The following is a 25,562-nucleotide window of genomic DNA, read 5'->3' on the forward strand; positions in this document are numbered from 1 at the left end:
CCTTTAAATCCCTGTAGCTCCGAAAGTAATGATCGCAGATACTGTTCCTTTTACAAAATTGCTTTATTAATTTATATACAATTTAAAAAATCATCCCTATTTCAGAGCCTATTCAATGCAAACAAACAAACCTTTCCCTCTTTACTCCCATAGGTGTAATAGCATACATAAATAATAATGGAAATATGTATATAAAGTCAATAACACAGTAGATTTTATATCAATTTATTCAGGCATTGACAGCTTAGGATTGAGTTGCAGTAGGTGCAGCTGTGGCCGCCGCCTCTTCCCGAATACGATCTTTCTTGAGCGTTCCCATGAATGCAGCCTTGTCAGCTGGTGTCTGGAAGCGACCGTGTCCAAATTTGGACGCTGTGTCAATGAACTTCAGATTGATTTTCTCAAGAGCTGCCCTCTTGGTGTGAACTCGCAGAGACTAAAAAAAGAAAAACCATTTGAAGTATAATATTAACCTTTCTTTATATGACAAATACATCCAGGGGAAATTTAGATAGGGTACAAAATGGTTCACTGTATAAACAATTAATGTATTAGGGGTCAAAGTATGAAATTGTCGATTTGTACTGAAAATCTAAATTGTTTTTTTTTAATTTTTAACAAATTTATTTAATCAAAAACCAAAATAGTTGCCATTATTATCTATACATTGCTGCCATCTAATGGGAAGGTCATTAATGCCTTTGCGATAGAACTCCGACGATCTAGACTGCACAAACTGTGTGAAAGCATTTTGTACTGGAAAGAAAACTTCTTGTCACGTAGATCACATCACGAAAAAAATGGTAGTCTGTTGGAGCAAGGTCAGGTGAATACGGAGGATGACGAATAGTTTCTAACTGCAGTTCCTGAAGGGTTAAAATGGTTTCTCGTGCTGTGTGAGGTCTCGCGTTGTCGTGGAGCAATAATGGCGAAGATAGATTCATGAGTCGGGGCTGTCGCAGCATTGATATTGTGGGCTGTTTCTGCCGCGTTAGTTCCGCGTCGGAACTCGTATTCAAAAATCACTCGAATTTTCGCAGTATCCATCTTTCTTGTCTAAATTGAATTTCAAAAACAATTGAAAGCCACAAAATATTCAAATGTTTCAAATTTTTTAAAAAAAGAACATCATAGAAACCATTTGAAAAGAGTTACATTCGAAAACCTCAAACCATGAAGATTCTATGTCAATTCAAAAAACCTATTGCAATAAAACGGCAATTTCATACTTTAACCCCTATTATAAATAGGGTAGAATATGGTTCACTGTATAAACAATTAATGTATTTATAGATATGCACATTGTAGGTTAATTTGATAAACATGGTTATATTTATTTTTTAATCTTCAAAAATCATATTTTCTACAAAATATGAAACTTACTTTTCTTAAAGTGATGACACGCTTCTTGGGTCCCATGCAACATCCCTTGATCATCACAAAGTCATTATTAACTTCACCATAATGAGGGAAGCCTCCCATAGGTGTAATGGACTTTTCAGAAAAATCATATTCAGTTGAAGCATTGTTCTTTATAACCTTCCCATCCTTGGTGTGGATACCTGAAATATTAAGATACTATTAATACTTGAGTTTTGTTAACTCCATAAATCTTATAAGGAAAAATAATTATAGAAAGAAATATTTTAAAATACCTTGACCAATTCTGTAGATTTTCTTATTCATCTCAGTTCTGTGATGGTAGCCCTTTTGACCAGCACGGGCCACTGTAAAAGAAACTCTTGAAGGATGCCATGCTCCAATACAAGCAACCTTGCGTAGACCTTTGTGTGTCTTACGGGGAAGTTTCTTAGTGTGCCAACGGGAGGTGACACCTGGAAATAATTTTTATGTTAGGACATGTACAAAAATTTGAATTATAAAATTTTTATTTTAATATTAATAAGGACATAATCAAATCAAAATAATAATGGGTTACCTTTGTATCCTTTGCCCTTGGTAACACCAATGCAGTCAATCATCTCATCCTGGGCAAATACAGAATCAATAGGGATGGGCTTCTCAAGGTGCTCACGTGCCCATTTCACCTTATCTTCAATAGAGCCTCCATTCACTTGGATTTCCATGATATGGGCTTTCTTCTGGCGTTGCTTAAGAAGTTTCATTTGTGTATGAGCAATGATTCTGATGACGCTGCAGTAACGGATCATCTTCTTGAAGTCTTTCTCAATAGACTTGCGGCCAAGTTCATCTTGCCATTTCTTGCTCGTCTTGGTAAAGGCCTTCTTCTTGCACTTATACCTGGTTGTATGACATAGTTAAGCGGCTGTAAGAAAGAACCTAGCGGCCTCATCATTGAGCGGAGACCACTTGGTAACAATACGCACAGGGCATATTTCAAATGTTACTCTCATCGTTGGAGAGGAGAGCTTTAAAAATATTTATTAGTAATTTTATATTCTAGGATTTAAAATAAACAAGTATACATGCAATACAAATTACAAGTACTTAGTGAAATATTAAATTTGTCAATGTTAAAAACAGTTCGCAAAACTAAAATTACAAGTAATAAACAGATGGGGTCCTGAAGTGCTGTAATGGCAACCCCACACTAGAAAACGCAGTGTTGTCGACCAACACTGCGCTTTCTAGTGTGGGGTTCCCCCAAAAATTGGACTGATGACATCCAAGCAAATTGCAGGGATTCGCTGGCTGCTAATGGCTCAGTATTGTGATGTTAGGAAGTCTCTACAAAAGGTTTACGCCCTGCAGTGGACGTCCATCGGCTGTTATGATGATGAATAAACAACTACTTCAGATCAAGTATAAGTAACCACATGGTATGAAAATTCAACAGCTTGGTAACACAAATAGGCTTAAATAGAGGTCTTGAGTTCAATACCCATTCATTGCCAAACCCAATCATATCACTTCACATTGTTGAAAGGGAAATAAGAAACTGGTCAGTGGTCATATTATATAGAAAATACATAACAAACTCGTACTGGTATCATAAATAATAATCATCTCACCAGTTCTTGTAGAAGCGACGGCGGCAGTCCTCAGACATGTGTTCAGCCCAGACTGTCAGCAGGGCACGCATACCATGTGGAGTCTCAATGTACCCAACAACACCGACACACACCATAGGTGGTGTTTCTATGATAGTCACAGCCTCTACAATTTCCTTCTTATTAATCTCTGTAAAACAAAATTATTAGGTTACTGATAAAATTTTACACACTTACATTAGGTTTAAAACTCGTCCACTAACACAATAGAAACAAAATTAAACTGAGACGTACACAATATGCATTTAGCAGTCGGTAATTGTACATTGTAATGAATTGTCAATGAAGATACAGGATAACTCACTTGAACCAGGACGGTCAGGTTCACGGACCACGTGGGTCATGCCAGCTTTGTATCCAATGAAAGCCGTAAGGTGTACAGGCTTACTGGCGTCATCCTTCGGGAATGCCTTCACCTTACCACGATGACGACGGGACCTCTTCTTGGGGTAGAATCCCATAGACCCATGGCGAGGCGCCGAAAATTTTCTATGCGACTGAAATAAGAAAAGGATTTTTCTATAAAACAGGCAACTAGCACTAAGAAACTATGAATCGCATGGAATAAATCAGTCCGCCCTAGTATAAATCTTCACATTAGAATTCAGGTTCTAACCGTTTATATTATGATATACTTTTATCATCATGTTCACATCAAAATAAATTGATCTATATAATTTAGCATTAATGTGTTTGACACAGTACATAACTTCTTTAAAAATATTTAATGATTTCCAAAATATTTCGAGATTAAACACGAGGCACAAAACTTACCATGTCGGAAGACTATCGCACCAAAAATGGCCGAAGCAAAAAGAAAGTTTTATTCACGCTTATGTGATTTGACAGTTCACAATTCACATTGACATTGACAATTTGACACTTAACTTGACAAAAAAGAAAAGAGTATCCAATGCCCAGTACCAGTACCTATATTTGTAATTACCCTTAAATCAAAGCGAAATTCCCCAAATTGATAGAGAAACGAAATATCTCAACATAAGGTCTTGTATCTTCCAGTGAAGTCCCATTAAAGTTGGTTCAGCAGTTCAAGGGATATAATAAGACATAATTTTTTAAAAAGCTTGATTATTTCATGGAAAAACACATTTAATAAAAAAACACAGTTATTTTGAAATCACAGACAGACACAGATAATTTTTATCTAAATGATTATTATTTCAGTTTATTCAAGTCAAGTCTCTTATTTAAGATTTTGTGTTGTGTGAATGATAGCAACTGAATCAAAAAATCCGCACGCACAGAACCTATCCCCACAATTGGAGGTTTTCTTTTATTTTATTTTTAATCAATTTTATAAAGTTTTACAATAATATTAAAACTACGTCCCTAAATATCTATAACTACATATTATAAAAATTAAAAAGAAAATATACTAAATTTAAATTATATCTAAAGGCTCAGGCGTCGTAGAATTCGTCCGAATCGAAAATTGGAGGTTGGTTCAATGTTTAATTTCCCGCAATTTGGAAAAATTTTAAAAAAAGTTGGCAACGCTGATTAGCAAGCCTAAGTATTTTTTTAAATTATTGAACCTTAATCAGACTTGGATTCAAGATTTTTAACAGCTACAACAACAGTAGATAATAATTTGTACTTATATTACTTACGGCAAAAGAAGATAACAATTTGTAAATGGGAGTTTAGTAAGTAAATGAAAAAAAGGGGTTAGGTACTTTACTTATTTACGGTAGCGAGGCTTTTTAAACTGTTTATTCTACCTAAAAATAAAATAATGGTCTGCGTGTAAAGAAGACTCCAATCTAAGGAAGACACAAACTTGTGGAAAAACAACTAATAATTTTATAACTTTAGCCCGACTACGTAAAAGAAGGTTAAAAGGACGCAACAAGAAAATATTTCAGATAGAACAAAAAAAATCACACTTACAAAAAATGGTGTAGATTAAAAAAAAATAGTCAAATGTCATTCAAATCGTTGTCAAACTGTCAAAGTCAAACGTTTGACTTGGCTTCATTTGTGGTCTGTGGTTGGCAGTGTTGCCAGAAGGTTACTTTTGTAACCTTTTAGGTGATTTTTTGACTGCATTGGTTACTTTTAGGTTACATTAATAAAAAGGTTACTTTTACGTGATATTTCGGAATTTTTAGAAATAACTTACAATTTCGTATACCTAAAACAGAAAGGTCGTTAAATCAAGAAATACGGACAAGTGCTCAAGAACTCTGGGTCAATTCAACTAACATTCTATTAACTTTTAATACCTTTCCAGTAAAAAATATGAATAGATTGTTAAACAAGGGGCTGAACAGACCCATTGTATAAGAGGTGTTTCCTTTTTGTTCAATCTTCAAAATAAGATCACAATTCTCACTATAAATAAAGATGTCACGATTGACGATGTGAAATAAGTAAGTTGCAGTAACATTGAATTTCTTAAAAAAATCAAGTATGAATTATTATTCACGTCAATTGTTTTTTAAATTCTTGCTGTTTAATTTTATTTTTCTTATTCCATGAGGAAAAGGCAAACAATCAGGACCTTACAGAAGATGATTCTATATTTTAGGAGTAACATCTTCTTCGGTATAAAGTAATTTAGTACTTGTGTAGTGGCAAACTTGGCTAGTTTTCGTAACGGACAGATATTAAAAAAAAAATACTTTAGCCCCTAGAGGCTGAAATGGTGGTATAGCCACGCTGTGGAACGCAAAAAGCAAGAGTAGGTAGTTAGTGAAAAGGTTACTTTTTAGACAAAAAGGTTATTTTTTTTAATATTTCGGGTAACTTCTCACAAGACCCATCTGGCAACACTGGTGGTTGGGCTTGTTGGACTTGGAGAAAAATTTTGATTTTCTGCTGAACTGCTGTGCTGTTTATTTTAATAATTTCTAACTAATATTTTTGGAGTTTGAACATTTCCTCTAACGAATTGTTCATTTTTAAAAACGGGTTTCTTGATTTCATTGCAATAACTTGTAAGTTACACTCCCAAAAATTTGAAATCAAGTGTATTATTTGACTATAAAGCAACTGTTGTTAAAAATCAATACGTACCTTTTATTGTTTTCTTTAACATGGCTGGCCCTATGGAGAGAATTCAGGTATTAGATGATATAGAAAAGGATATTATCACATGCTTACAGTGTGCAGGTTAGTACGAACGACACTTTTTCGTGTGGTATTGATTTTCTATAAAGCTACCTGAAGCCCCTTATTTTTAATTTTTATATAATATATAAAATAACGTGTTTGTCTAGTGTTAAAAGAAATTTCGGAATCGTTTTAGTAGATTACCCCCTACAATACCACACACTTTACCTCTTCACAATATTAGTTTACATGTAAATTTATAAAATTTGTTCTTACAGCTCAAGCATTGTTGGAATTGGGGAAAGAGAAGTCTAGCCAAAAACAAGCTGAAAGCAATACCTCTCAATTTTTAAGAACACTGAGTCAAGTTGAATCAAAATTAAGTGACCAAATAAATTATTTGACTCAAGTTTCTACTGGTCAGCCACATGAAGGATCAGGGTATGCTTCCCAGAAAGTGTTACAAATGGCTTGGCACAGATTAGAACATGTCAGATCTTGGGTGAATGAGCTAGACAGACTCAAAGCATCTCATTTGGCTACTGCAAATAGAACAGCAGGTGTTTCAAATGGCAATATGACATCTTCTGGCACAAGTACTCAATAGCTTTGTATTTAAAAAATAAATTTTATGTTTTAGTGATAAAAAATAAAGTACTACTTTTGTCTTGTATGTACTCATTTGACTAGTTTCATTAATAAAAGAAATTGACAGCAGTTTTTACTAATAAATATTTACTTACTTTATTGAACTTTGTGGTCAATATACCTAATACCAGTATGACTATCATGTGACCTGCACCAATTTGAAATTATTGCAATCTCTTTCGTTGCGTCAGGAGGAAAAGTTGATATTTCCAGTTTAGCGCTATTGGTTGTCATATCATCATGAGATCATGTGGGTCACACGTTAGGCCTACAGATATCTATACAAATATTATAAAAGTACAAATTTTGCGAGGTTGTACTTGTTCTACTTTAAATTCTTAATTATGATAACCACAATGGTATAGATTGTATATTTCAGGAATATTGTTTGGCTTAATGTGCACAGACAGGTGTTAAACAGGTGCATTAGTGTGTGAAAATAAAGTAATATCAGGAATACAGAAACAGGTTATTAAATTACTATCTGTAACAGTAATAGGTCTTGATAATCTGACTTCAATGTCATACACAGCCCCTTCTATCACACAGCATTATTTAACATGAGATGTGATAGCCCAGCAGAGAGTGTAGCTTCGAATCCTGTCTGGGGCATGCACTCCCAACTTTTCAGTTGTGTGCATTTTAAGAAATTAGATATCACTTATCTCAAACAATGAAGGGAAACATCGTGACAAAACTCTTGGTGTGTAAAGTCTGCCAGTCCGCATTGCGCAAGTGTGGTGGACTAAGGCCTAACCCTTCTCATCCTGAGAGGAGACTGATGCTCAACAGTGAGCTGAATATGGGATGTTAAAGAAGATGACGATGACCATTATTTAACAACATGTTTCAACTTTCAGCTGAGCTAACATTCCTTTAGTTTACAACCACAAACAAGCTTTTCCTTTCAGTTTACAACTACAACTTAAGCAAATTACAATTCTATAAATTTTTTAAATTAAATGCATGTAGACAGCCAGATACAAAAATTTATTAAATGAAAATATACATGAAAGAATATAGTGAGCAGTGTTTATGGAATAGTTTTGCTTTTTACATCAATCTTCACAACATCAATTATTTTCCTAATACTGTTTAGTAATTATGCTTTAGAAACCTTTCAATATACAACATATTTTACAATGATACATATCTAAAATCAAACTTCAGATTACTTTCATGTTTTACATAAAAACCAATTATATGTGTTTCAAATACTCTAGTTCAAATACACAATGAAATACTCCACACTGTAGAAAAAAAACACATAAAATGCATCTTTTGAGAAAACTATTTTCTCCGTAAGTAAGCTTGTTTAAATCAGAAATACAATTTGCTATATATACACAAATAAATAACAATAATAAAAACTTAAATACATTCCTCACTATAAATAACGATACACTATGGTTAAGATCAATGGTTTAATGCAAACTAATGTTTATTATAGAATCCTTATGCAGTAAAATAAAAAATAGTAAAGTTGGTGTTAAACTCTAAGTAATAAAATTGTTCACATAAGGATACTTATTTAACAGCCAGTAATCAAGTAAAACAAATTTATTCCACCTCTGTTTTCAAGAGTTCAAGGATCACTCCTCCTTTCAGCTTCGTTGATTAGCATTTGCCTTTCTGAATTTTTCAATGTCATCCAAAGATCTTTTAGCTTTGGATGATATATCGTCCATTGATCTTCGTGCTGTGGTAGTTATATCATCTATTGACTTCTTAGTTTGTGATAGAAGCTCATCTGTGCTCTTGCATGCTGAATTGGCTAATTCTTTTATTTCAGAGTCTAGTTTACCTATAACCCATTCAATTGCTTGACGCCCTTTTCCTGCATTTAATGATATTTTATTTGCTAACAAATCTTCCATGTAGCTGCTAAGTGGCACTCCCTAAAAAAATTTACATAAAAATAATTTATACATTACATTTTACATTCTAACAATGGTCAATATACTGCCAACAAAACTTGAAAAATTACAGACTTATTAAATATTTAACTTTAAATTTTTGAAATCTTAGTTTTATAATTGACCTGAAAAATAAAAATCAGCCATTTTTAAGTTATTTTTTTGAAAAATGGTCTATTAAAGATAATTTTTCACAAATAACACTTGAAAATGGCTGACTTTTATTTTGTAGTCAAATTTTAACCCTTATCCCCTAAGGGGACTTTCCATACAAACTTTTCACTCTTATATAGAGATATAGATATAATAGGATTCCCATTCCCTTTTTATTTTAGGGACAAAAAGTAGCCTATATTCAGTTCTAAGGTCCCATTTATCATTACACCAAAATTTATCTTGTTTGGTTTATATGTGACATTTAACAGACAGACAAACTGTCACTTACATCAACAGTATGGATTAATGAATTAAAAAAACTTTATAATGTGGTTCATATCAGTTAGTGATTGAATTTCAACTTTCAAGATAGTGTAAAAATCAGCAAAATAATCGAACAAATATCATTCTTATCAATTTGTAAAAATAAAGCTTAAAGATAAGACAGTGGGCTCAGGGCTCTGACTGCAAGAGTTGAAAGTCAATTTCAATGTTGAGTCTAGTTTGTAATGATAATAAGAAACAACTGCCAAGTATTTAATCATAGATGAACAAAATTCTATCATAATTAATGACAGTAGACTCGCCAATCATTGAGCAATTAACCTAAATAATAAAAATAATTAAACAAATACTCATCACTGATATACAAATAAAAATGCTTACTTGGACAGTGACCACAGCTTCCTGGGTTAAAAGGGTTTTTGAGGGGTCTTCAGGGTCTGGAGTATACTTGACAGTTTCATCAACAGCAATATATCGACAGAATGATAGATTTGTTGTCTTCAATGTCATTTTCCGTTCGTTTGGGTTCACTTCAGACTTTTCACTGGCATAGCATATTTTGGCTGTGCCAATAAGCTGCAAAGTGTGGATGATATTGTAAAAATTTAAAATTAGCCATGCAATAGTTAATGTATACAATGTATTCGATGTATGTAATAATAACATAAAATTCTTGTGACAAAGCACTTACTGCTTGCGCCCAGCGTGGAAAAAACCACTTTGAACTGACAAGTCTGTGAGTGTGTAAAACTCCATCCACTACTTTTCTGTCGACCACATCGATCCCGATGACGGCGGGATTCATGGGATTAGGATATTTCCTCCATGCTGCCTGAGCGACTGTCTCCCAAGGATGGCTGCATTATAAACGATCGAAATTACATATTATTTTTTATTATCATAGTAAAATACGCACTGTTGCGTCATAAACACTTACTGAAATGTATGTTCAGAGGTCCAAATCTTCATTTTTGAGTAATTCTTTATTTCTCTAATTTCAGTATGTCGAGATATTTACCTTATCTCTATAGACATTAATTTTTTGGAGTTTGAACTACAATCGTTACATTACGTTCACAAACACATTACCTACTTTCATCACTACTTCCGACACAAGAAAGAAAAAGAGATGGATTGGTCACATTGGCATTGGCATTTGACATTTAATTTGACTTTAGCTTGACATTTTCCTAGTCCATATCATAGACGACAAATGACAAATCTAAGTTACTTACATTCGGTGTAAATAAAATAAATTAGTGTCTGTGATAGTGAATACAGATAAAATAAACAAACATACGATTTTAGATTTAAGTTTCCATCGCATTGATGTCATTGTCATTCTGTGCTGTGATTTTAATTAGGGATGGCGATTCTTTCTAAAAACATCGAGTTTTTAATCGATTCGAATCCGGACCTCATGGATTCACTAAAAATCGTTTTTTTCAAGTTTGCTTATACAATAAAAATAAAATTTTATATTATGAATAATAATAGTAGATTGTTATACAAGGGGCTAAAAAGACCCATTATATACGAGGTATTTTTAGAGCCCGAGACGAGACATAAGGCGAGGACCGCTAAATAGAAACCGAGTTTATAATGGGTTTAGCCCCACGTGTTACACTCTGCTTTTCACTACGATTGCGAGAAAACAAAATAGTTCAGTACAATATTCAATGATTTATTTTAATTGAAAATTAAATGTACAAAGTCTACAATTTTGGATATTAAGGGAGATGCTTTTACCCGGTAACATAATTTCCGACCACTGTGAAGATGAATAATGAGTATGTGGGGGAAACCTGGGAGATAATAGTTTAAAAAACTCCTTTCGTAAGTGAATCCATTCGTTGTTGTTTTCTCCACTTTACTTAGGTAGGTATTTAAGTAAATGCGTCTCGACTTTAGTGGTAACAGATTGAAAATTTCATCCATCTCCAAATTAGGATCACCATTCTCACTAGATGAAGACAACAATAACAATTAATGTTGAAAAATATGTAAGATCACAAATTTTAAATGAATTTCTTAAAAAAATCAAGTGCGTATTATTCACGCCAATTGTTTTTTAAATTCTCGCTTTTTAATTTTATTTGTTTCACATGAGAAAAAGGTATTACACCGTACATGATGGCCCATGTCTTCAAATCTCTCTCTATTCGCAACTCAATAAAAATTTAATAAAAAATGAACGCATTCCACAGATAAGAACGCTGCATTTCATTCCAATTTAAAGTTTTTTATTTATTTTTCAAAACAATCAGGGCCTTACCTATAATGATTCTATTTTCAAATAAAACCTCCTCCGTTTTATAGTAGGCTAGTACTTGGCTAGTACTCGTAACAGACAAGAATTAAAAAAACAAAATTACTTTAGCCCCTAGAGGCTGAAATGCATGTTTAGCCCCGCTGTGGAGTGGAAATATGACAGTGTTTTTGAGCAAGAGTTGTGAAAAATACATAACCCGATATCCCAAAAAATTTGGATTTAAAGGATCGATTTTGATCCGATACTGAATCGATATGTAGTAGTATTACTACTATATTATACTACTACATATCGATTCAAACGATCGATTTTTTGGCTTGAAAAGTCGATTCTTCGATTAAACGATCTCAGACCGCCATCCCTAATTTTAATTTTTAATATTTTTTCTAGTACGGTTTTCACAATTTTCCGTAATTCGTTTCGCTGCTTTTCGGCATTTCGGCCGCTGCCCGCTTTCGCAATTCGCCTTTTCAGTTCCACTCAGTTACTTGTCTTTCTAAATAATTTTAGTGATTATAACAAAATTAATGATGCGTTGTGTGTATTAAATTGTATCTTTTGAAATTTTTAACAAGTAACCTTCACGGAATAGGTAAGTTAATATGTGTTATTGTTTTTACATAATACATATAAAAAGTACACGATATATCCCTTTGCTCGTTGCTTTAAAATTTTCTTATTAGGTATCGTAAAGTATTGCTTAACTGAAAATTAAGACTTGTGTTTAATATTTATAAATTAATCTTAAATTTTTATTTACAGTTCTGGCTTAAAAACATAGATTGAACTTAACTATGTCTAGTAAGGCGGAGGAAAATGCTCTGCGATACAGAAGAGCTCAAAGTGTAACAACGGCAGAAGAAATCACAGAGAAGGAGAAAAAAGCTCGAAAATCACAATTAGATAAACCGTAAGCCGTTTTAACTATAACAGTCTAATTGAGCACATGTTCTCTCACATAGATTTTAAAGTCTGACAACTTTGCTACAACATTATGTGTATTTTAAATTTGGATTTACCATATCCACACAATTTTTTCTTAGTTATAAGTAGAAGTAATCATTTCCAAGATATTGTTTGTGTATTGAAATAATGTCTTAAGAATATACTATTACTAGTGGGCCCGCAACTTCATTAGTGTGAAATTGTATTTTTACTTATCCTGTGGGAACCTTGGACTTTGCCGGGCCTAGGTTCTGCATCAAGATATATAGATATAAATAGGAATTTATATCTAGACCAAATTTCATCCAAATTGGTAAAGCGGTATGGCCAGACAAAGGTAACAGACAGACATAAATACTTACTTTTGCATTTATAAAATTAGTATTGAAGTATGGCTAACACATTATATTATTTATCAATAAAAATAAAAAGTATTTACTTGAATTAGTTTTTGTGTAACAACCAGAATAATATTTTTTACAGAATACACAAACCTAGAGATTCACTATTTTCATGGAGCTCAGAATTTACAGACTTCACTGGATTAGTCAATTGGGGGTTTCTCCTGCTGACAGTGGGAGGACTTCGACTGTGCCTCGAAAATTTTATTAAGTTAGTACATTAATTTTTTTTTAAATTTATTATTCTACAAAATACATTTTAAAATTAAGCCTAACCATGATGCAACACAACCACAGTTGGTTTTACTGTGTTACATATACAATAATAACAAAATTAAAAAAAAAAACAAAAAGAGAAAAGAAAAAAAAGAACATTGTGCTACGCTATACAGGCTGTCCGTTTGTAAATATATAGTTTTATCTTGTAGAAGATTTTTGTCATAATATTTTTTTTTTACATCTATTGGCATTAATTTATTCCAGTACATAATTTTAATATTATATTTATACAGAATAATTTTGGAAATAAAACTTCATTATGCACTCTTAACTTGGGGAGTAACTGAGTATGAAAAGTATCATAGATCAACATCCATTTCCTTTGATTACACTTTTTAAGAGGAGGAGAGCTAAAGAAGTATTGATCACAGTTCCATGCTTGTATTACTATCCAAGCACCCACAATGTTGCATACAGATTAGAACATAACTTTCATTCAAAATAAATCACTGTTTCTAAGGATTGAGACAAAAACTTCAACAACTTTTGTGTTCAACAGGATACTTAATTATAAATTGATCTATTAAAAAGAATGAAATAATTTTGAGTTTAAAGATATTAATTGTGAATTGACTTTATTACAGATATGGCATCCGTGTGAATCCTATTGAATGGCTAATTGTGTTAACTGGCTACAATGAAGGGGACAATCGCCAGTATCCCTCTGTTATATTACTGATATGTGAGTAAATACCTGGTTTCTGTTTGTAGTTGTTAACATCTTATCATCTTATAATACTACTGGATGCCAACAACTTTGTCCACAATATGTCTGTCTGGACCATCAGGTGACTGGACTATCAGATGGCTACTTTATCTTAAGAAGGTGTGGAGGTATCAAGTTTAAATTAAAACCATAATACTCTAATAGGTCTACAGTCCCTTGATATTGTGAGAATATTAAACTTCCAAGTTAACTTATATTAAGAAACAGCGGTATAAAAACATACAAACTGAAGAGAATCTTGATGAGCTGTGATAGCCCAGTGGATATGACCTCTGCCTCCGATCCCAGAGGGTGTGGGTTCGAATCCGGTCCGGGGCATGCACCTCCAACTTTTCAGTTGTGTGCATTTGAAGAAATTAAATGTTAGGTGTCTCAAATGCTGAAGGAAAACATTGTGAGGAAACATGTATACCAGAGAATTTTCTTAATTCTCTGGTATACAAATACAATATGTGTCCTCTATGAAGTCTGCCAATCAGCATTGGGCCAGCGTGGTGGATTATTGGCCTAACCCCTCTTATTCTGAGAGGAGACTCAAGCTCAGCAGTGAGCCGAATATGGGTTGATGACGACGAAGGGAATCAAGAATTTTAGGGTACTTTCCTTTGGTCTAACTGGAATTTGGCTAGTAACACAGTATTCTAGTACTGGTAAAGGAAAAAATCTAAATAAAAAAATATTGCTTTTCTTCTTGTTGCAGTTTGTGTGGTGCCTGCTGTAGTGAGTTTATTAATCGAGAAAGCTATAGCAGTGGTAAGATAATTCAAGAATGTTGTAGTAAAAGTTTCAACTAAAGTATGAATACTCTAAATTGTAATAAAGCAGCTACCACAGCAATCTCTGTCTGTCTGTCTGTCTGTCTCAACAAAATTAAAAAAATAATAAAATTTTATGATAGTATTGTCATCTCTTGATTGAAAAGTTTAAAGCTAGGTTTCCATTTTGAGCGAAGCAAACCAAGCTTCGCCTTCCCAAACAATGGGTATAGCCTGACCTCATACTATAGTACAGGAAATCCAGGAAATATGACTACAAGAATTACATGACTCGAGATCTTTTAACCATTGGTAGGGAGCAACCCAACAAGCTTAACTTAAGTACATTGACCGCGCTCAGAAACTCAAAAAAGTTTTAGGGTTGCGTTTTTCTCCTAAACTATGAGTTCATTTGTCATTGAGGTACTTACATTGTAATTGCGTTTTAACTTTTGCGTTGTGTTGGGTTGCTCCCTACATATGATAAAAAATCTCGAGTCATATAATTCTTGTACAAATCTTATACGATTTTTTATAGATTTCCTGTACTACTATAGCATTGAATTGTGTTATACTATGACGGCCAATGCTGTCAAACGGACCACTGGCGCTAGAAGTATGCAATGCTCTTTCATACTTAACAATCAAGATTAAAACATTCTGTTGCTTTGCAGGGTATCATTTCACCGAAAATTGGAGTTGGGCTGCAAATATTTAATATTGTTGCGGAGATAAGCCTTCCTGTGATAGTGCTGTATATCAAAGGGTTGGAATTCAGTTTTGGTATGTATTTGAATGTGGAAACAACAAATCAAACCTATTTTTTACTAGCAGACGCCGCGAGGTTCCCGTTTCCGTAGGAATACTGGGATAATATAGCCTATTTTTTTTTTCGTGTTGTGTAAGTGCCGATGGCTCCATGTGGGACCACTACGGCGTCACCGGGGGGTTTGAGCGAGCGCAGAAGCATCGCCTGATGAGACCCGAAGGCTGAAATAAAGATAGAGGACGTAACGGCTCTCTAAGGGCGTCTCCTATGAGACTCGGACCTCAGCTTAGAGGGCCATTCGGGAAGGTGTAACCGTGACCTGAGTGAATCAGTCCGGACGCCCCCGAGATCGTGAGTTAGAAAACCCACGTACGGGTGATGTTAGATACCGGGGACCTCGTATTCGCCGGCGAAGACGCTGTGTTGCTTGTGATTGTGTTGCCCGGAAAATATAGCCTACAGCACTCGGGGGCCAGCGTGGTGGACTATTGGCCTAACCCCTCTCATTCTGAGAGGAGACTCGAGCTCAGCAGTGAGCCGAATATGGGTTGATGACGACGATGACTCGGGGGATAGTGTAGCTTCCGAACAGTGAAATAATTTTTTAAATTGATTTAGTAGTTTCGGAGCCTATTCAATGCAAACAAACATATGATCAAATCTTTCCTCTTTATAATATTAGTATAGATAATTTTGAATAGTGATTTGTATAGGTTGACCTCTGAAAACGACGAGGTCAAAACGCAATGTGTACAATGCTGTATTATGGTAATAAGTATTAACTATTGTGTTGAACAAAGTGTAAAGATATTTTCCTTAATAATATGTTTATTAATAGTGCTCATACTTACGTTTACTTTTTTACAACATAACATTGAAATCAGATGTTAAGTATCATACACCAACTAAAAGATTAAAGTGTACTGCGTAATGCCAACATTGATGTGAAATGTTTATTAATAAACAATAAATTTAAGAATGAAGGTAGAAAACGCATGTCATTTGATACCATCTAGTTTATTTAAGACTAGCAGACTGCTGTAACCAAAAACAAAAAAAATCAAAATAAAATCTTTATTAACCAAAAATAGTTACAAAAACCAAGTATTCGATTGCCTGTGGTCTCCACACAAGATTAACCATTTTCTAGTAAAGAAAAAAGTAGCTTAATACTCTTAATATGTTTGTATCAATGTATGTAAAATGTACATACATTACTTTAATAAAGACATGTATAATGGTGAGACTCAAAAGTATCTCTGTATTTCGAACTAGCGGACGCCCGCGACTTCGTCCGCGTGAAATTTAGTTTTTCACAAATCCCACGGGAACCATGGATTTTTCCGGCATGAAAAGTAATGTGTTAATCCAGAGTAAAATCTATTTCTATTCCAAATTTCAGCTAAATCGGTTTAAAATTGACAAAGTTTCATACAAATTTTCATCCCCTATTTTATCCCTTGGGGGTAGAATTGATCAAAATCCTTTCTTAACGGATGCCTACGTCATAAAATCTACCTGCATGCCAAATTTCAGCCCGATCCGTCCAGTGGTTTGGGCTGAGCGTTGATCACTATGTCAGTCAAACCTTTGAGTTTTTAGATTCTAAAGTGGTAAAGTTTGTGTGGGTAATTTCTGGTTCTGTGATTTTGAAAATTCTTTCACTGATAGAAAGCTACGTTGTTGTTGTTGTTGCGAGAGTCATAGGCAATTTTTTACTCTGTGTTCTTGCGGGAACAGGAACTACGTGGGTGAAACCGCGGAGCGTCTCTTAGCGGCTTTTTTGTGTCTTTTAGAAATTTTAAAACTAATATGACTAATTAACATACTTTGAAAGGCAAATCGTATCTCTATGATATCCTCTTAATTATTAAGTAATTCATTTTGATAAGGATTTAAGTTTAGTTGTGTAAATAATGACATAAACCTTAGTGTATGATTTAATTAATTTATTAAAGTACAAAGGGTACTATATCTGCTAAAATATAGAAGATGGATATATGCTGTCGCGACATGTTTTGTAGAAAATGATGTGTTTTGCAAAGTTGTAGTACATTATTTTATTCTAACATGAATACTTTTTGCAGCGCACGCCATGTAAACAATACTTTTGTACACCTTGGGTTACATTATTGGAGTTTCAGGAAGGATCCCAATTTTTTTTAAAATATAATATAGCCTATAGCCTTCCACGATAAATGGGCTATCTACCACGGTATTTTTTAAATCGGACCAGTAGTTCCTGAGATTAGCGCATTCAATCAAACAAACAAACAAACAAACAAACTCTTCCGCTTTATAATATTAGAATAGATTTTTCATGAAGAATCAATGAATTCATTATAGTTTTGCATATTATATTTTAGTGGACAGGTGCGTGCTTAAGGATTTTGACCAGGGTAAGAATAAGGATTTATTAACTTACCACCACTGCACTGCTACGCTATGCGGGAGTTTTTGTTTTTAGAAAATTGTTATTATTATACTTAGTTGATATGAATTTGTATTTTTGGAATAAATATATCCATTTAATGTTAATAAGTGGAAGAAAATGATTGAATAATGAAGGAATTTGGCCAGGGTAAGCACAGCTTTTGGTCACTATAAATAGCACGCCACTAGTAGTGGAATAAGAGATACACTTCATATGTCGCCACTCACAAGTACGTCTAGCAAGCGACAACGACTTGATTGTCTTGTGAAGAGAAATAGACAAAATGTCACAAATGGCGGCGGAGTAGGCCCTGTCCCGTATGTTTCGTCCTAATGCAATGAAAGAAATATTTCATTATATTTCAGGTTGCGCCGCTATGGTTGCCATTTGTCTATTTATCTTTACTAGATACGTCGTTTGGTCGCAATTTAGACCAACAGTTGACTTATTTATCTAATAAAAATCATTTTCTCTTTTCAGTTGGAATAACGACCGTATGCCTAATATATTTGGTGCTATTTTTGAAACTTTGGAGCTACGTACAAACGAACCATTGGTGCAGACAAGGGATGAAAGGGAAGCAATACAAGAATACTTTACGACGACAGAGCCTATCAGCACCTAACTGGAGTAAGTAGCATTCCATTATTTGTGTAAAGGATTTTGGCCAAAGAATAAATTAATTCTTTTTTTATTGACTGGGTATATATTACAAAATATCGATATTTCGTTACTGTAATCATACTATCAATATTTAGAAACAACATGTACGTTTTACATCAACATAAATTGATCGATATTCAACTAAGATCGATATTTAGATATCAATTACTATCAGGTTTTAACGAGTTCCCTCATAAAATTTCTAGTCTGCTCGGAAGTTGCAACACGCCTAATAGCGTATGTATAATAGCCCCGCCGGGACATGTTTTTGATCAGTGCGCAGCCATACGTCTCGTATTCAGAGCGCTTTGACCAGATTTGTGACGGTGTCCACGCTGCCTAACAAACAACTGAGCTCAAGTCATCAAATACCCTCTCATTTATACCAACACTGATAGCTCCCCTCCACATAAAAAAACAAACTTGTAACTTTACTGAGACATATTCTTTATTAATTGCAAGAATTTATTTAAGTTTTAACTGTGTAATTAATTAATATTATTTAAAATTGTTTTATAGGTAATGATTTAAATTTGCTTTGAAATGAATACTATGCGTTATATTTGCAGATAACCTTGTTAACGCAGTACAGGAGCGTAAGTTAAAAGCAAATATGTACAGCACTTGAATAATATTTGCACCTTTTTGTTTTGCAGTACTTGTATTTTTTTCACGCTGTGTAGTGTTTTTATGACTATTCGCTATTCTACCTCTTTTGTGCTTTGTGTATTTTTTGTGACTAAATTATTAATAGATTTGATTTAGCATTTTTCACTTGCCACTATCAATCAGAAGTGATTTAAATCGCGCTAATTTTTAGAGCTTTTGTAAGCAAATTGAATTTAACGTAACTATTGCTTTTGCGTAATATTTGGAGATCAATTCAATTTGAATAATATTACCAACACTCTCAGATCTAGAAATAAGGCTGGAATGTTCTTTTGTCTTGTTTAAATATTTTTAAATTAAGCTCCTAGTTCAAGCTAGCTCCTTAGTTCAAGACGAATTCACCTAGCTGGTTAATTAATGAAAAGTATTTTATATGAAATGAAATGTGGGAATAAAAATATTGCAAATTAATTAACTAAAAAATTTGACTCCAGGATATGATTATGATGATGTCCAGAATTCAGGAATAATTTATCGCAGACACAATCATGAAAAATTTTACTACAAATTTCAAGATTTAAAAATAAATAGAGAAAATAATTTTCAGAATTTTTGTAACCCGCATTAATAAGTTAAACATTTTTTTTGTTTCGCTCCCTTGTCTATAAATTAAACATAAACAATACAGTAAAAGTGTTCAAAACTGCCAATGAAAACACCTGGAATTTAATTCATATACGGTGCAAGCTGTCAATGTCATGTAATATTGTCAAATGTCAATAAGACAAGTTAAAAAGAAACATTATATTGTAGACAGAGAAGCATTAAACAAAAAATCCTGTATATTGCTTTATAAGCGCCTATACGAACGCTACTACGCGAAGATGACTCACAATCTGTCAGGGTGTTGGTTACAAGCATGTTGCCATGATAAAAATTCTTAATAATTGTTGTCAGCTAATGAAAAAAGTACATTTTATTTAATGAATTAAAAAAAAATGCGGGTTCTAAATTTTTTTTTTTTTTTTGGGTTTTAAGCCCTATATTTTATGTTCTTTCAAGATAAAAATTAATTTATTCTGCTTAGTTGACACTCGGAATAAAGGCCCAGCCTCCATACAAAATTGGGATGTCTTTTTTTTTAAATTTGCCCGGCGATTACAGTTTCTACTTACAGTAGCCAAACTCTAACAAATTATGCTTTAGCTTAGTGTGTGTATTTTTTTCAAGCCAATATTAAGAATTTTCTGAATCACAAAAACTATGCTTACGGTTTGGTGAAGTGTCTCATTTATTATATTTTTGTTATTATCATTGTGTTTCTAATTTAGCCATTATTCGCATGTGCTTGTCTCCAGAAACGGTAGAAGACGAGAAAGCGGAAGGGAAGTCGTCTACTCTGGTGAAATACCCCGATAATTTGAACCTCAAAGACTTGTTTTACTTCCTTTTGGCTCCCACCCTTTGCTACGAGTTGAATTTCCCTCGCACGACTCGGTGAGACCCGCACGTATGATATAGATTCTAGTTCTAGATAAATCCTAAGCATGCAACTATTTTCAAAGTGACCCGCAGCGTTAAGATTTTTTTTAGGGCTAGAGGCCCTGGATGATGCAGGCGGCTCAGGATGTGCTTAGAAGCCCCTACAAAAGGTATATATCCTGCAGTGGACGTCCATCGGCTAATATGATGATGATGACGATGAATAGTGTATAGCAGTTTAGTAGCAGTAGAGCTTTTTGTGATATGGCTCGTCTGGGGAAGTATTACCGCCTTGTTCTGCCGTCTAGTAGCATTGACTTGTTCCGTACGGAAGAGCATGGTTACCGGTGTAATTACAGGCCCATGGCTTAAAACCTACGAATTTTGATTTCCTAGAGAATGTGGAAATATTGTGACGTAAACGGCCGTATCTTTTTAGGTAACTTGGAATCAATCTGTCAAAGAAGTTTAATTTTTACAGGTTCAAGGGTCTATAAAGCTGAATATATGATTTTAATTCCAACTTGATATTCAAAATTCATTTATTTCAATTAGGCTTAGTTTACAAACACTTTTGAAATGTCAGGATTATGTCATAATATAATACATCTACCTACCTCTACGCATTCTACACATTCCCGAGATAAATGGTCTTGTCAAAGCGACAGTGATCTTATATGGGCTCCTTTTTTCCTTTTGAGGAGTGGCTATGGATCCCTAAAAGTATGAAATAGCTACTTGTTTACAACAAGATATAGGAATATATAAAATGCTCTGATGTTTCAGTATCAGAAAGAGGTTCCTAATAAAGAGGATCATTGAAGTGGTATTCGGCGTGAATTTAGTGCTAGCCTTGTTCCAACAATGGATGATTCCGTCTGTCAAGAATGCGGTAGATCCGTTCTCACAGATGAGCGTCATCAAGATAACCGAACGCTTGCTGAAACTCGCCGTAAGTTACGCATTCTGTTCATTAGTATCCATTGTTTAGTAACACTGAAAATAAGTTAACTTGCCATAATTTTTTTAATGATTGTATAAATTTTACGTTATACCATCGATCTCCTATTAAAAAGTGCAGACACGATCAGCGACCAAAAAACGTCCCCACTCAATGAGTGCTAAACACAACTTCTTGGCACTCAATTCAAGTAGTCGCAATTGCAAATTCAACCTTAAACTCAATTTTAAGGTAGAATTTGCTGTGAATTTGGGATTTTATATAATGTTGGACTATATTTAAAGGTTCTTTACCAATAATTCTAAAACTGTCAAAGCAAAATTGGCTAGTTTTTAAATGAAATTTTCTACATGATTGCACCTTTTTGTTTACATTTTTATTGCACCATAATAAAAGGACGCACCTTTTATTATACATTATTTGACGAACGGTAGCAATAAAAGATTTTTATTTGTTGATGCAAATTTCATATGGATACTAATATGTAGTTGTTTAAAATTTATACCATCGTAATTTTTTTTCATTTATTTCCCACCCACATATATGTGCCCTACGCAATTCTGCGGCTTCGGAGGCGTCTCAGTTCAATTTAATTGTAACAAAGCCTATTTTATACCGCATTTAAAATTCACTAATGCGATGCATTTAAAACATACATTTGCAAATGCGAGTCCATCAGAATGAGTAATTTTATGTATAGAACAATTTGTTTTACAGGTGCCAAACCACTTAATATGGCTGTGTCTGTTCTACTTGAGCTTCCATTCGTTCTTGAACCTGATGGGCGAGCTACTGCACTTCGCGGACCGCAACTTCTACAACGACTGGTGGAACGCTAACAACATCGCACAATTCTGGAGCACGTGGAACATGCCCGTACACGTGTGGGCTGTGCGCCACGTGTACATCCCTATCACCGGCCTGGGCTTCAGTAAGGCCTCCGCCAGTATCGTCGTGTTCTTCATATCGGCCTTCTTCCACGAGTACTTGGTGAGTCATTTGTTTTTAACATGTAACTGAGTCCTCACATGCGTGGTACAGGGGTGCAGGATATATATAGGGGAGCAAATGTGTAGATCGTAACTTCTAGAACGACTGGTGGTTTTCTAACAACGTCGCGCAGTTCTGGAGCACGTGGAACATCTCCATCACCGGCCTGGGCTTCAGTAAGGCGTTTTCTTCATATCGGCCAGTTGCGTCTCTGCCAACTTACCAATAATCGATGGTGCCCCTTGTAAGTTTAAACCGTGTTTCAAGAGTATTTTCAATATTTTCGTAATTGTTCATGTTTCTATGAAACAAAATAAAATCCTTTTATCTCGGAGAGCACGGTAAGCCGTCGGTAGGAGTTACTATCACACTGTCCGTCCATCCGCATTCGAGCACTGTAGTGGATCTAATTTAATTTTTTTTTAATTTCTCTAATTCTATGACTGCGATTTCATCTGGTGTTATTGATGATGCAATCAAAGACAAGGTTTAATTCTTCCCATACCTGACGGTTTTCCGCGGAACGCTATATCGCTTGGCGATACTTCTTTGTCGATGATAATTAGCCGCGGCGTATGATACTACCAGACCAGACATGAGCTAATTTAGAACTTTTAAAACTTCAGAGGGAGAGAGATCTCTTGCAGTGGTCAGTTAAAATGTGTACATGATGAAGAAATTGTTTCTAGGTAAGCGTCCCGCTGCAAATGTTCCGTATATGGGCGTTCCTGGGTATGATGGCCCAGCCTCCGCTGTCGGTCATCTCGAAGCTGGTGCAAGCGAAGCTGGGCGCTCGCTGGGGCAACATCATAGTGTGGAGCTCCCTCATCCTGGGCCAACCGCTCGCTATCATGATGTACTACCACGATTATGCGCTCCTACATTTTGCGCCCAAACAATGATTGCATTTCTTTTTTATTGCGTTTCCTAATAGTTTTAAATCTTTATGTATAACCTTAACATTTTATACTTTGGGATATCTATATCTATATACTGTTGAAAATAATCGTCGTGTTATATTCGAAACACATGAATTTTAAGCGCTTTGGAAACTTTCAAACTTTTTGTTTAATCAAACTTGTTTGACAGTGAATTTGAGGTTTTGTTTGAAGTGTTTGTTAAACATTGTTTAATAAATAAAAAAGTCAAGTTTGACAAGCAAGTTTTTGAAGTTTGTCAAACACGTTTGATCGTTTTCAGTGACTTTTATGCAAGGTCATTTTGCGAACGACTAGTTAGCCTTTGATTCTTATACCTGGTGTTGAGTGACTGTCTTCTAATATCGTAGCGCGTTAACTGGGAAGGAGTATTTATTTTTAATCCACATACCTAGTTTATATGATACTAGGTACGGAAAGCTAAATCGCTTGAAGCCGTATTTATGTTTGTCTGACGTGTCGTGTCGTGACGCATTAGAACAGAATCGGTATCATGTATCGGTATCATCATGATGTGCCGCATACAAAATGTGTGATACCGATTCTGTTCTGTTGCGTCACGACACGACACGTCAGACAAATTTAAATCCGGCTTGACGGCCAGTTTGTCAGAGGCAACTAGTCACAGTCAAAATCATCCGACCAAATCTATATCCAAGTAAATTTTTTTTAAAGACGTCATACAGTCCTATTGTGCTTCTTGCAAATGAGCATATTTATTCTGTTTCTTTTGCATTATTTATTTTAATTTTTTTTTATTTTATATTGGCTGCTATAACTTACTAATTAAATTTTAGATAATCAGGTGGTTTTTGTGTTCCAAAGAGATTGCATGACAATTTAATATGGCCATAATTATTTGTACTCAATCATTGTAGTTACTATATGCATTGTTGAAAGGTAAATTATTTGTTGGTTGTATTTCATATTTTATAAGTCGTTGTTGTTATTACTTAGGCGTAAGTATTACATTTTTTTATAATATTTACAAATTTTGAGGTGCCGTATTTAGAAAGACTGAGATTTTAAGAATGGGGATGATGACTGGGTTTGAATGTATTGATTTTTATGATACATTCGGGTAAATAAGGTCAATGTTAACTAATTTATACATAAAAAGCAAAGATTGTCTGGATATTTGCAAAATAAATGAGATTATAAAATTTCAAAATCTGTTAAAAATCTTTTATCGTAATTAGGTGAAAATTTATACAGTTTTAGCTTCCTTACATTAAATGTGACATTTTTTAATAAATGAACTATAAACATAAACGCACAAATAACAAAGATATTAGTAATTTTGTTTGAACGCACTTACAAATCTAATCATCATTACATTAACTACGTCGTCATTAGTTCGTGCCATTTTGTATGGGGCGTTTTTCAGGGATCCGCAGCAGCGCCGCAAATCTGACCCTTTAAATCCCTGTAGCTCCGAAAGTATTGATCGCAGATACCCTGTTCCTTTTACAAAATTGCTTTACTATTAGCATACTCTTAATTTATATATAATTTAAAAAACTGTCATCATCCCTATTTAGAAGATTTATTAATATTTTTTGACTGTTTCTGAGTTTTCCATAAGTTATAGTTTCGCAAAACGAACAGTAAATGTACGTTGTTACGTCCACGAGGCTATTTCTGATAATTAAAAATAAAATAAGTACTACATAATTTTGTATACCTCGAAGTTGAATCTTGATGTAAGAAGTAATAACAAACCTAACAACATACATTCCTATGTAGGATTAAAGAAATATATTTACATAATTTTTCATACGAATTAAATATTTATTTATACTTTCTACTTAAGTCATTATTATTAATGTAAAAATCACAAATGATGTGTGAACTTTTTATATAAAAGCATTAAATTTTAAGAAAATATTTTTTTAGAAAATAATAGAAATATATAACAATTAAAAATGGCGATAGATTTAATTAATGCAATATGGATATATTTATATTTGGAATTTTGATATTACTGGGTCTTAGTATTAAGATTTAATTTTATGTGAGTGCCTTAAATAGATAATAAATATATAACTACAAGCGCCAAAAAAACAAGAATTTAATGAAGTGCAAAACACTGTGATATGCATTTTAGATACAATGTCATTTTATGTATTTTTATATGTGATTTTATACGATAATACAGCAATAATGATTTTTTATAATATTTCCACCATTACTTTTTTCAATAAAAGCATGTTTATTAATAATAA

At 33.9% G+C, this 25,562-nt stretch overlaps 4 protein-coding genes and 1 non-coding gene across 6 annotated transcripts; 2 read left to right on the forward strand and 3 right to left on the reverse strand.

Annotated features, from left to right (window-relative positions):
• Positions 1-209: 209 nt before the first annotated feature.
• LOC112054293 (60S ribosomal protein L3) lies at positions 210-3,963 on the reverse strand. Its single transcript, XM_052890977.1, has 7 exons — positions 3,807-3,963; positions 3,337-3,529; positions 2,994-3,162; positions 1,940-2,262; positions 1,656-1,835; positions 1,384-1,562; positions 210-436 (listed from the first exon to the last, which is right to left on the reverse strand). Exons 1-7 carry the CDS (start codon positions 3,807-3,809, stop codon positions 245-247), a joined length of 1,239 nt encoding a protein of 412 aa, XP_052746937.1. The 5' UTR covers positions 3,810-3,963; the 3' UTR covers positions 210-244.
• LOC112054301 (small nucleolar RNA U43) lies at positions 3,598-3,679 on the reverse strand. Its single transcript, XR_002887438.2, has one exon. It is a non-coding gene; the product is annotated as a small nucleolar RNA U43 (small nucleolar RNA).
• A 1,868-nt stretch (positions 3,964-5,831) lies between the features above and the next one.
• LOC112054294 (mediator of RNA polymerase II transcription subunit 11) lies at positions 5,832-6,788 on the forward strand. The gene is made up of 2 exons (XM_024094005.2): positions 5,832-6,167; positions 6,386-6,788. The coding sequence occupies exons 1-2, from the start codon at positions 6,092-6,094 to the stop codon at positions 6,712-6,714; spliced, it is 405 nt and encodes a 134-aa protein (XP_023949773.1). The 5' UTR covers positions 5,832-6,091; the 3' UTR covers positions 6,715-6,788.
• A 938-nt stretch (positions 6,789-7,726) lies between these two features.
• On the reverse strand, positions 7,727-10,241 carry LOC112054297 (protein slowmo). Its single transcript, XM_024094009.2, has 4 exons — positions 10,050-10,241; positions 9,804-9,969; positions 9,494-9,688; positions 7,727-8,653 (listed from the first exon to the last, which is right to left on the reverse strand). Exons 1-4 carry the CDS (start codon positions 10,079-10,081, stop codon positions 8,360-8,362), a joined length of 687 nt encoding a protein of 228 aa, XP_023949777.1. The 5' UTR covers positions 10,082-10,241; the 3' UTR covers positions 7,727-8,359.
• A 1,433-nt stretch (positions 10,242-11,674) lies between these two features.
• LOC112054296 (diacylglycerol O-acyltransferase 1) lies at positions 11,675-25,562 on the forward strand. 2 transcript variants are annotated; one of them, XM_024094007.2, is made up of 12 exons: positions 11,675-11,976; positions 12,147-12,294; positions 12,813-12,941; positions 13,594-13,691; positions 14,437-14,489; positions 15,166-15,274; positions 18,175-18,324; positions 18,927-18,953; positions 20,325-20,463; positions 21,235-21,400; positions 22,127-22,399; positions 23,089-25,562. In XM_024094007.2, exons 2-12 carry the CDS (start codon positions 12,179-12,181, stop codon positions 23,299-23,301), a joined length of 1,473 nt encoding a protein of 490 aa, XP_023949775.2. In that variant the 5' UTR covers positions 11,675-11,976; positions 12,147-12,178; the 3' UTR covers positions 23,302-25,562. The 2 variants fall into 2 exon arrangements, with proteins under 2 accessions (XP_023949775.2, XP_023949776.2); XM_024094008.2 differs by lacking the exon at positions 18,927-18,953.

The sequence above is a fragment of the Bicyclus anynana genome, chromosome 3 (genome assembly GCF_947172395.1).
Source record: "Bicyclus anynana chromosome 3, ilBicAnyn1.1, whole genome shotgun sequence".
Classification (NCBI taxonomy): domain Eukaryota; kingdom Metazoa; phylum Arthropoda; class Insecta; order Lepidoptera; family Nymphalidae; genus Bicyclus; species Bicyclus anynana.